This window comes from Plecotus auritus, assembly GCF_963455305.1.
Source record: "Plecotus auritus genome assembly, chromosome: 6".
Taxonomy (NCBI): domain Eukaryota; kingdom Metazoa; phylum Chordata; class Mammalia; order Chiroptera; family Vespertilionidae; genus Plecotus; species Plecotus auritus.
Genome location: NC_137773.1, coordinates 125,471,580 through 125,484,336, shown reverse-complemented (window position 1 = coordinate 125,484,336; position 12,757 = coordinate 125,471,580). Strand labels below are relative to the sequence as shown.

Here is a 12,757-nt window from a genome sequence, read left to right as displayed (position 1 = left end):
TCACGGAGATAGAAAGTTCAGCATAGGGAATACAGCCAATAATATTGTAATAACAATGTGTGGTGCCAGGTGGGTACTGAAATATTGAGGGGAACACTTTGTGAAGTATATGATTGTCTAACAACTATGCTATACACCTGAAACTAATACAAAATAATATTGAATGTAAACTGTAATTAAAAAATACAATTTAAAATAAAGAAATTATTTCCTGATATTATTATTATTATTATTATTCTTCTTCTTCTTCTTCTTCTTCTTCTTCTTCTTCTTCTTCTTCTTCTTCTCCTTCTTCTCCTCTCTTTCTCTCTCTCTCTCTCTCTCTCTCTCTCTCTCTCTCTCTCTCTCTGGTAAAATAAGCATAACATAGCTATCTTAAAGTGTACAATTCAATGTCATTAAGTTACCCACAATGTTGTGCAATAATTACCCTATCTATCCAAAACATTTTTATTGCTCCAAAAGAAAACCCTGAGCCTGTTAAGCAGCCACTCCTCCTCCCCCACTCTCCTCCCCTATGGCAACCACCGATCTGCTTTCTTGCTCTATGAGTTTGCCTATTCTGGGTATTTCATATGAATCTAATTATCCAGTATGTGTCCTTTGGTGACTGGCTGCTTTCATTTAGCATAATGTTTTCAAGGCTATTCCATGTTAAGCATGTATCCTGTTTATGGCTGAATAATAGTCCAATGCATGGATATGCCATGTTTGGTTCAAATGTTGATGGATAAATAGGGGTAATTATTGCACAACATTTTGGGTAAATGCTGTGGACATGCACGTACACCTGATTTCAATTCTTTTGGCTGCATTCCCGGGAGCGGAAGTGCCGGGCCACATGACTTCTGTGAGCTGCTTTGCTCTTTAAGATGCAGAAGGGATGCATGGCGTGTTCTGGTAGCCCCTTATCATTTGCAAACTTAACTCGAAATTTATTCCTGCTGCTTGGAAGAAAACCGCAATGTCTAGAATGTGAAGTTATTTGTAATTTTTCTGAGGCACAAATATGAATCAAAATCACTATGAGATGAGCACAGAGGAGCAAATCGCTCCCAACCAGTGAGGGGCTGGCGGGCCCAGGGCTGGCTCCATCCTGGTTCAGTGGTTTGGGGGTTTTCTGTGTCCCTGGAGGGTGCTGGGAAGGACTGTGAAGTAATAATTTCTTTGTTTCTTCATTTAAGAAATGACTTAATAAGTTAGGGAGCCACTGAATGTTACAAAACAAAACAAAAACGTGGTTAATCTGTTATGTGTAGGTACAGGCAGGAGAAATACTTAACTCCCCTCAGAAAAGCAGCTCCCTAGAAATTGGTGGCTCAGAGGATGAAGCTGAGCAGCCGCCTGCCCCGGGCCGCCCGGGCCCCATGCCTTCCCTAATCTGCAGGGCTTTCCTTGTGTCAATGAGTAACAGTTTAGAGCAGCAGTGCAGAGATTACTAAATCCTTCCTGCTAGTTCACTGCTTCTCTCTTGGTTTTGAAGAATGTGTAACTACCATCAAAGCTCTTTTGCCAATGGCGGAAAGGGAGTGGGAAACCTTGTGTCAAGGTAAGAAATGTCTAAACCTGTAGAGAATATTAATGAGTTTCTTTGAGCCAAACTGACAATTGCCAAGAAGCGAAATCTCAATGGATGGAGAAAATGCTCTGGAGAAGGGCAGTTTGCAGCTTATTTCCTACATTAGAATCAAAGGGGGAGGCGTAAGGAGGGTTACATGAACCCACTGTGGTAGATTAGGGGGGTGGCAGCAAGCAAGGCGAGAAGTCTCTGGGATAGAGAAAAGGCAAAATGGAGAAACACATGCTTCTTTTACATGGGTGGGTACAGGATAGATCATCATTCAGTTCCCAGCACACGGAGATGGTGTGCGGGAAGAGGTAACGGTGAGGGCTCCGTGGTCTCCGCTCTCGCAGGAACAAGAGTGAGCCCTGCGGGGTCCGGGAGAGGAAGTTAGCTGACATTCCAAGGCCTGTTATCTTGGATGCAGAAAGGCAACAGCAGCTCAGTTAGCTAAAGAGTGACCTTTGTCAGGGAGGCTACAGGCCTGGGACGTGACTACCGGCCATGCCTCACTTTTGGTCCGGAAGTTTTATGGTCAGGCCACCCGTGTGCTTACTGTAGGTCTCTGAGTTTGTGAAGCCCCTGAGCTGTCAGGTTTAGGGTGTGGCCCCCTTTTTGCCCACAAATGAATATAACTTTTAGAAAAATTAAGGTGAGTAAGTGAGATGTGCGTGCTCTGGAAGGAGTCTGCAGACGCTCTGGAGTCGCAGCAGCTTGTCTGCTGGCGCCTGGACCCGAACCAGAGCTGAGGCGGGTGGTCGGAGCAGCCCAGCCCCATGCTTTTGGATGATCAGCCTTGGGTAACATCACTCCCCCTCTGATTTATGAACGCTTTTCTTTCTCCTGGAGAATGATCTAGATTCTAGAATGTCCTGAAAAACAGCTAGAAAGATCCACTAGCCTCATTTTAATTTCATTACAGCTTTTGGGATAAAGTATGCCGAGTGCCTAAGTCATAGCGCCAGCCTCCTGGACTCCAGCCTCACTGATGCAGACAGCAGACAACAGCGGCCAGGCTGCCCCAGAGCCTGCCACTGCCTCGCAGGCCGCATGCGCCTTTCAATGTGCCCAAATAAACGGGGGACAACTTTCCAAATCTGAGGGCAAGACCTAAAATAAATGTTTAAAGTACGATTTTGTTTAGCCAGGCAGGTTGGCCACAGGGGAAAGGTCTAAAAAGGGTTGACACTTTGGGTAGAAACTGTCTTTCTTTAAAGATTGTAATCAAGCTGCTTTCCACTTGATTTCTTTATGGAGGAAAGGATTGGTCGCCTGCTTCCAGGGCTCCCAGCTATCCTTGTCAGATAGTGTGAGCACAGACCCCCACCAGACAGTGTGGGCTCAGACCCCCGTCAGATGGCATGGGCACATGCCCCCCTCAGACAGCGTGGGCTCAGACCCTCACCAGACGGCGTGGGAACCCCTCTCCCCCGCCCCAGACAGCGTGGGCCAGGACAAACGGACAGCTTAGCAGCAGGCGCTCTGCGTGCTGCGTGGAGGCCTGTGTGCTAAGGAGCAGTGCTGACCATCAGTTTATCTAACATTCCTTTAAAGTAAAAAGAGAAAAAGCCGTCTTTAAATGACCAAGAGGTTCTACTCTCAAAGCCAGGAATGTGGACTTTAGATACGTTTATCCCAATATAGTATATTTGCAAGGAAAAAGGCAGAGACAAGGCTGTGGAGACATTTCATAACTTTCAAGTCATTCACACTCTCAGGCAATATTGTCAATGGGCCCAAATCCATGCTGGGTGCGGAGGTGCATCCCTGACACCCCACCCCCCTCTGTCTTGGTTATGACATAGGCGGCTGCTCCCAGCCAGGGTCTCTGTCAGAACAGCAGGCAAACTGGTGGCCCTGGGATTCATGTTTCAGGCACCCTATGTGGCTGTGTGAGCAGATGTGGGCTCACAACAGACTGTGACCGCAGCGGAGGACAGGGCGCGCTCCCACAGCTGGAGGGGTGCTGGGGGACGGCAGGCGGGGAGCAGGAGGCGGTGAGCAGGGGCCAGGGGAAGCTGGCCCTGGCTCAGGGGGCTCTGCGTGCCTGAGGCTGGGGATGAATGACATCAAGGGGAAGGGGGGTTGGGCGACTATAGCAGCTTGGGGTTGTGAGAGCCTTGGATCTGGGATAGGGACTCCCAAGGTGGGCAGAGGTCAGTCATGAGGGGCTCATCAACCTCCTACAAGGCTCTGGAGAAAACCCGAACCCTTCCCTGGGCTACAAGGGCGTGTCATAACCCCGCCCCTCCTGCGCCCACCCTCATAGCGTCTGGTCCCCACCCCCTCTCCTGCGATGCTGCGCTTTTCTGTACAAAGGGCCTGTGCTGGGACCTCCCTCTTCCTTTGACCTGGAATCACCTTTGCTTGCCCTTGGCCCCCTGACCACCCTAGAGACATGGGCCCGGCCTGTCATTCTCTGTCTCTCTCTCGGTACCTCATTTCTTTCCGGCCACCGCACTTTTAACAGTTGGCAATTTCATGTAACATGTTTGCTTGTTTTCTCTCTGTCAACTCCACCACGGCATTTCCGTAATCTCTACTGCATCCCTAATGCCTAGTGCCTGGCGCTTTGCAGGCGCTTGATAAAGATTTGTGGAATGAATAATAAAGAGTTAATATCCGGCCCTTGTACACACATGAAAACCTGATCACTCCCTATTGGAAACTTGAAGAAAACTTTGTAACCACTGACCAAGGACCTGCTGCTCATTTCTAACTTTTCTGTGCTAAGGCGATAGATAAACTTGGGACACTCCACAGCTGATCTCAATCAAAGTTCTTAGAATCCAAGTCCCCGCCCTGGGCCAAACAGCTGTGGGATGGCAGCCTGCAAAGGCCACACATGCCCGAGCACAGCTTGTCCGTGGCAATATGACAGGAAAACAAAACAGCTGTTCTTACAGGAACACAGGAATTTGCTTGCCTGTTCTAAAAGACATTCCAAAGATTTAAAGAAGAAAGGCCATCGATGAGTAGGCATTGTTTTATAATTCCTTCCTTCCTCCCAACATCGTCTTGTCCCTCCATTCATTTTATTCATTCAACAGTGCCTTCAATGCTTGAGGTACTGTGCTAAATGCCGGGGAAAACTCTGGTGAGTAAACTCTCTGACCCCAAATAGCTGATAACATAGATAAGGAAAACAGGGACAACACTTCAGAGAGCTAACTGCTAGAGCTGAGTGTTTTCAGGCTGCTGTGGGGAGGGCATCTGACTCAGTCATTAGTGTGGAGGGGTGATCAGCACAGGCTTCTGAGAGGAAGTGACCTCTGAGGCTTGAAGGACAACAAGGGTGACTGAAGCAAGGGAAGGAGCAGGGCAGCCTCGCTGTGACCCAGAGCAGTGGTCGGCAAACCGCGGCTCTTTGGCCCCTTGAGTGTGGCTCTTCCACAAAATACCACGGCCTGGGCAAGTCTATTTTGAAGTGGTGTTAGAAGAAGTTTAAGTTTAAAAATTTGCCTCTCAAAAGAAATTTCAATCGTTGTACTGTTGATATTTGGCTCTGTTGACTAACGAGGTTGCCGACCACTGACCCAGAGTTACTAGGGAGGAAAGAGAGTATTCTAGGCAAAGAAAAAAGAAAGTTTGCAAGTCCTGGGAGGTTTATTCCTTAATGCTGAGAGATGCATAACCCACATGCTCACAGTTCAAATTTGACTGAAAGTCCTCTGAAAGCTATAAGAAAAAAATTTGTCAGATTATAATACTATTACTAAGTAAATCCTTTGTGGTTGTAATTTTCAAAGGAATTAAAAAGTACTGTTTTCCTTTTTACAAATTCAAACAGCCTCCTGAGGATTATAAGTCTAAAGTGAGTAAAGCTGATCACTGAGAGGCTAAATATCTAGCCCAAAGTTGGCAAGCGCCATTAAAAGCCCAGCACTGCGATGTGGAGGCCACCAGACTGAAGAGAAGTAGTGTGTGGAAGGTCTTAGAATCTGTGAGCCCCTCACTTAGTCCCACTTAATCCTCAGGAGGACCCTTCCACCATGTCCGCCTATAATTTCCATTTAGCAGATGAGCTAACTGGAGCCTGAAGACTGAAGTAGTTTCCCAGAGCCACGCATTGAATCATCTTTTGTTTACAACATGGTGCATTGAGGGCATAAACAAAATGAGACACAGATGTCATTTTTCCTCTTCTCCAATTATTTTGCTCCACATCTGAAGGTCTAGGCCAGTGGTTGGCAAACTCATTAGTCAACAGAGCCAAATATCAACAGTACAACGATTGAAATTTCTTTTGAGAGCCAAATTTTTTAAACTTAAACTTCTTCTAACGCCACTTCTTCAAAATAGACTTGCCCAGGCCGTGGTATTTTGTGGAAGAGCCACACTCAAGGGGCCAAAGAGCCGCATGTGGCTTGTGAGCCACAGTTTGCCGACCACTGGTCTAGGCTCTCCCTTATGGTATCCTGAAGGCACACTGATGCCCTTCCTCCCCATACAGCCAAGGGGCCTTGCAATAAACAAAGCGGTCCACTGAGGTGCTCCAACATCATCAAGACTCACCCCCACCCAATCACATGGCTTGGGTCTGATCATCAACCAACTGGATCAACAATTTCATTTTTGGAAGCAGGTGGAGGTGGTCTCCCAGTAAAGGAGATGTTGATGCCAATGGGGCAATAAGAGGCTGGACAAGCCAGTGAAGGGAAATAAAATGATTCATATGGTGCATGGAAGGCAGTGGAATATAAAGATCCAGAGCATATGCTGCAGAGGCCAGGCATTGGGCCTCAAACCCCAGGCTTACTACTTGGGAAATGCACGAACTTGGATGAATCAACCCAACTAAGGCTCAAATTTCCTCACCTTTAAGTGAGGATGGAAAGTTAATGACTACATTAGAGTATGGAAAAAGTTAAATGAGGCTTTGCGCTTGGTCCAGAGCTTAATAAACAATAAAATGCATGATCTTTTTAAGCATCACCAGTCTTAGGGCTTTTGCTCTATACAACTCAAGGGCATGCCCCTGACCTTTCAGCCTATGGGAACAGCACCCCCAGAGCATGCAGTGCGCATGTGTGGCTGTAATAAAACATGATGATGATGCTATTGGGAATATGCAGGACTTGTGCTTCTCAAGGTGGATGCCTGGATTATTTCTCAAAAAGAGGAGGGTGCCACTCGCTATGTGTCTTGCATGAAATGCATCTTGCCAACAAACAGGTGAGTTTTAATAGTGCACAATGGGGAAGCAAAAGGGGAAAATGCACACGCAAAAAGCAAGCAAGATCTCTAAGCTGGCTGCCAGGGACTGCTAACGGGAAGAGAGCTCCTGTAAGGGGAGGTGGGGGAGCCCAGCACATCCCATTCTGTGGGCCTTGAGGCTGCGCCCTAGCATGCTCACTGACATCAGGTCAAGGTGCCACTCAATGAGGGGAGCAAAGCCAAGGCACATGCCTGCCCCAAGGAGGTACCAGGTAAAATGTAGCAGCGAGTGGGTGAGCGAGGTGAGAGAAGTCCACAGGAAAGAGATGACTGCAAACAGTGGAGCCCTCAGGAGGGGGAGTGAGAGAGAACAGGGCTGGAAGGCTAAATCCTCACCCATGTTAACACTGCAGTTCTGAAAAAACAATCCCATTTAAAACGGCATCAAAAGAATAAAACAACTAGTAATAAATTTATTCAAGGAGGTGGAAGATCAGTACACTGAAAACTGTAAGACTCTGAAGAAAACACAAATAAATGAAAAGATATTCTGTGCTCATGCACTGGAAGAATTAATACTGTTAAAATGTTCACACTACCCAAAGCAATGTACAGATTCCATGCAATCTTATCAAAATTACAAAGGCATGTTTCACAGAAATAAAGAGAAATCCTAAAATTTGTTTGTATGGAAATTGAACCACAAAAGAACACCTGATTGCCAAAACAATCTTGAGAAAGAAGAACAAAGATGAAGGCATCATACTTCCTGATTTCAACCACATTACAAACCTATAGTAATCAAAACAGTATGGTATTGGCATAAAAAAAGGCACAGATCAATGGAATAGAATAGAGAACCCAGAACACAATCAGTTAATTTAGACAAAGGAGCCAAGACTATACAGAAGGGAAAGGACAGTCTGTGCAATAATGGTGCTGGGAAAACTGGATAGCTACATGCAAAAGAATGAAACTGGACTCCTATCTTATACCTTACACAAAAATCAATTAAAATGGATTAAAGACTTAAATATAACACCTGAAATCATAAAACTTCCAGGAGAAAACATAATGGGTCAGTTTCTTGGCATTAGTCTTGGCAATGATTTTTTAGATTGACACCAAAACCAAAGGCAACAAAAGCAAAACTAAACAAGTAGGACTATATTAAACTGAAAATGAGCAAAGGACCTAATAGACATTTCTTAAAAGAAGACAAACAAATGGCCAACCAACATATGAAAAGGTGGTCGACATCACTAATCATCAGGGACATGTAAATGAAAACCACAGTGAGATTATCACCTCACACCTGTTAGAATGGCTATCATCAACAAGACAAGAAATAGTAAGTGTTGGCAGGGATGTGAAGAAAAGGGAAACCTCATGTGTGAATTGGTGTAGCCACTATGGAAAACAGTATGAAGGTTCCCCAACAAATTAAAAACAGAGCCATCATATGACCCAGCAATTCCACTTCTGGGTATTTATCCTAAGGAAATAAAATCACTAACTCAAAAAAATATATGCACCCCCATGTTCACTGCATTATTTATAATAGCCAAGAAGTCACCTAAGTGTCCATTAACAGAGTAATGGATAAAGAAAATATTATCTATATACATAAAAGCCTAAGCGACCTTCGCAGCTGAACAGACGACCGAACAGGCTGTGTGGGGTGACCAGGCCGGCAGTGGGGGGGGCAGTGAGGGGCAACCAGGCTGGCAGGGGGGCAGTTGGGGGCAACTAGGCTGGCAGGGGGACAGTTAGGGGCGACCAGGCTGGTGGGGGGGGGCAGTTAGGGGTGACCAGGCCTGCGGAGGGGGGCAGTGGGACGACTAGGCTGGCAGGGGGGCCATTAGGGGCAATCAGGCAGGCAGGCAGGTGAGCAATTAGGAGCCAGTGGTCCTGGATTGTGAGAGGGATGTTTGACTGCCGGTTTAGGCCCGATCCCCAGGATAGGGCCTAAACTGTCAGTCGGACATCCCCCGAGGGGTCCCGGATTGGAGAGGGTGCAGGCTGGGCTGAGGGGACTCCCCCCCCACCCCGTGCATGAATTTTGTGCACCGGGCCTCTAGTGTATATACATATACACACAGTGGAATATAATTCAGCTATGAAAAGGAAGGAAATCCTACCATCTGTGACAACATGAATGAACCTTGAGGACATTATAGTGATATAAATCAGACAGAGAAAGACAAATACTGTATGACCTCACTTATATGTGGAATCTTTAAAAAACAAACAAACATAAATATAGAGAATAGATTGGTGATTGGCAGAGGTGGTGGGGTGGGAGGTTGGAGGGGGGAGTGGGTGAATGAGTGAAGCTGATCGAAGGTACAAACTTGAGCCCTGGCTCGGTAGCTCAGTTGGTTAGAGTGTCATCCTAAAATGCTAAGGCTGTGGGTTTGATCCCTGGTCAACCAATGAATGCATAAATAGGTGGAACAACAAATCAATGCTTCTCTCTCTCTCTTTAAAAATCAATTACAAAAAAAGGTAAATAAGTCCTGGGGATGTAATGTACAGCTTGGTAACTATAGTTAAAATATCATATTACATATTTAAAATTTGCTAAGAGTCTTAAAACTTATCACAAGAAAAATAATTTATAAGTATGTGAGGTGATGATATTAACTATAACATAGATGATATTAACTATAGCTATAACATAGTACAACCTAGATTTCTGTCTATCTACAGCCTAAGTAACTAAAATTACTGTGGTATACTGTAATATACACATATATCAAATCATGTTTTCACTGAAAATGAATACAATGTTATATGCAAAAATATCTCAATAAAACTGGAAAAAAGTGGCATTGTCACAGTACTTGTGTAAAATGATAATAAAAAAGAATGTAGTATAGTATCTCATAATGGTTTGAGAGAAAACACACTTGGGATCGAGTCTTGCTTCTTCCACTTGCTAGGTGTGTGGCACTTGGACAAATGACACTGGCTCTCCGAACCTCAGTTTTCTTGACTGCAAAAATGGGGTAGTAATAATAATACCTACTTTGTCTAGTGATTGCAAAGATTAAGTGAGGTGATGAACATGAAGCACTTAGCCCAGTGCGGGGCATGATTTCTCCCTGTTCTAAAAACCATTCCTGGTGAGAAATTTCTGTCTTATTATCCATATCTCTGAACCTTTTACAGCATGCACTTTCTTTTTTTAAATTAAATTTATTGGGATAACATTATATAAATTTCAGGTATACACCTTATAATCTGGCCTCTGTATACTGTATTATGTGCTCATCACCCGAAGTCTAGTCTCCTTACATCACCATATATTTTATCCCCTTTACCCTCTTTATCCCCCACCTCCTTCCCCTTGTAACCACCATTCTGTTGTCTGTATCTATGGGTTTGCTTTCTGTTTGTTTTATTAATTTGTTGCTTTTAGCTTTATATGCCATATATCAGTGAAATCATATGGCTCTTGTACTTTTCCACCTGACTTATTTAACTTAGCATAATACTCTCAAGATCCAACCATGTGTTCACAAATGGCAATATTTCATCTTTTTTATGGCTAAGTATATTCCATTATATACACACAGCGTGAGCAAAAGTAGGTTTACAGTTGTATGTGAAACACAGTTTATTCTTGTATTATGATTATTTAGGAATTACGGTATCATTTATTTGTAATACAACTATAAACCTACACTTGCCCACCCCTGTGTGTGTACCACTCCTCTAGCTAATCCAGGCGTCCTCAAACTGCGGCCCACCGAGGACATTTATCTGGCCCACCGGGTGCTGCTGCCTGTCCTGCTTAGCAGCCGACTCGTCCCGGGCCCGCAGTGCGCATAGGAATTTGTTCATGGTTTTTTTTTTTAAACTATAGTCCGGCCCTCCAACTGTCTGAGGGACAGTGAACTGGCCCCCTGTTTAAAAAGTTTGAGGACCCCTGAATTTGTCACAGGACACTTGGGCTGCTGCCACGTCCTGGCTATGGTGAATAACAGCATGCATTTTCTACTTCATCCCAATGTCAGTGGGTGTGGTTTTGCTTCCTAAAGCTCATTCCCCCTTTTCTACAATCCAATCTTCTGATACAGAGGTTACCGCCTACTAATGTCTTTCTTTGCCAGCCAGACGTTTCCCCAGGGACATCTGGTGTATTATTTAACTGAGCGTTAACATTAAACATTAACATTTTCTTAAACCAATTATTAGAGGGAGAAAAACAAGTCTGTCTGTTTCAGCATCAACGGAGCAGTTCTTCAGATTCCATCATTTTTCAATGTTAAAATACTTCACTAATTAACCGGGATTTCGGTGAGGGCCCGTCTTCTACCTCACAGCCAAGACCTGGGCGCAGGAGGAGCACAGGGGGGTCCCAGCTCGAGTCTGTGGCTGTCTGCACTAACACAGAACAGCCAAGTCTGGATACACATATTTAAAATATTTCCTCCATTCCCCCTCCTCCTGGGACAGTTATCTGCAAGCATTTTGCCTAAGGCAGCTGGACTAGGAACCTTCAAGGATGTAGACAGAGGAATTGTGCAAAAGGAGGAGCCGCCCCACCCGGGTGGGAGTGAGCTGCCTGTCTGACCGCAGACCTCTGGGTCAGAGCCAGCCCTGTCACCGTGCTTGAAGGCTTAACAGGGGATGGATGTAATGACGGCAAGGGGGTTGGTTGAGCAAAATGCCTGGCAGGTGCCCACTTCATGGCTACACTTACTTCTTGCCATTCCTCTGCCCTCCAGGCGTAGAGCGGACACAGTGGGGCTCTGCAGGTGCGCTCCGACTCCGGCCTGGTGTACGGGTTGCACTCGGTCTCTCCGGCTACCTTGCGAGGTCCCAGCTGACAGCCCACATTTCTCCGCTGCACGCCTTGGCCGCAGGACACAGAGCACTAAGAAGACAGAGTGTGTAAGTGGGAGCTGTGGGTCACTGTGTGGAGGGGGGCGGGAAGAGTCACAGACCTGGGGAGGCACCCTCATCCAATGCCTTTCACAGCTACCACAAGGGTTTCTAATTTCCAGTGAAGGAGACCCACTGCCTGTGCATGTCGGGGAGGAGGAGGATGTTGAAGTTTGGGGAATCTCTAAAGTGAACAAAACTCTTAGGATGATTGAAGGGGTTGGGAGAGATCATTAGGAAACATTTAGTACAACCTAGGAACAGCTGTCACGTGAAATGGGAATCCCAAATGATGGCTATCCTGGAGGATTTGAGGCTCTTGAAAATGGGCACTCCAGCACTCTACAGGAATAACTTCTTGGCAGGTTAAAAGAATAACCCAAGGAGAGGAAGTAGAAGAAGTATTTCTCCAGCCTCTTCCTCTTTCTATTCCTGTAGATGCCTTTTTAAAAACAAACAAACAAAAAAAAACCTATGGCATTCACTAAAGTATTTCTGTCTATCTACAGCCTAAGATGAATACATAGGAATAAAAGCTGACGAGGTAAAACCCTTTCCGCAGGCATAATGTTTCAGCTCCTGAAAAATACTGATAATCAGGCTGAACCATTTGGTTGACCAAGTTGCAAAACACCACATTAAATCTGCAATTAACTTTCCTCTAAATTAATTTTTTAATGGCTTCCTCATTGCTGGATTTTGTAATCTCACTGATGGGTAGGCCAAGAATGATAGTCTTTATTAAGGCTTTGACAGGTAGAAACTAAAGGCACCGTGTATTATTACACTTAGCTACTTAAAATGTTTACCAAGTTTTTGTGATAGCTCAGCCTCCATTAATTTGGCTGGCATGGAGAAAACAAGTTTAACATACATTAAAGCCATATTCCTCAGAGGAAGTCTTTATAAAGAATAGAATTATGCTCTTAAATTGGAAAGAAATTCTTATCTAATTAACCTGCAGTAGGACTCATCTCACTCTGAGCTCATGGAAATTGACTCTCATGTACACCCATGGGACTTGCTAAATATGAACTTTATTGCCATTTCAGATTTGACGGTAAGAAAATAGGTGATACTATGTAGAAGGCAGCTCGGGAAATCATATTGTTTCAGATGAGTCTGTGCCAGGCCAGAGCTCCAATG

At 45.0% G+C, this 12,757-nt stretch overlaps 1 protein-coding gene across 1 annotated transcript in view; it reads right to left on the bottom strand.

Moving 5' to 3' along the window:
- Window positions 1-12,757, bottom strand: part of ADAMTS9 (ADAM metallopeptidase with thrombospondin type 1 motif 9) — a 169,453-nt gene that overhangs the window by 23,995 nt on the left and 132,701 nt on the right. Inside the window, exon 30 of the mRNA XM_080671508.1 lies at window positions 11,430-11,603. Within this exon, the coding sequence (XP_080527634.1) occupies window positions 11,430-11,603 (174 nt within the window). The remainder of the gene's footprint in view (window positions 1-11,429; window positions 11,604-12,757) is intronic.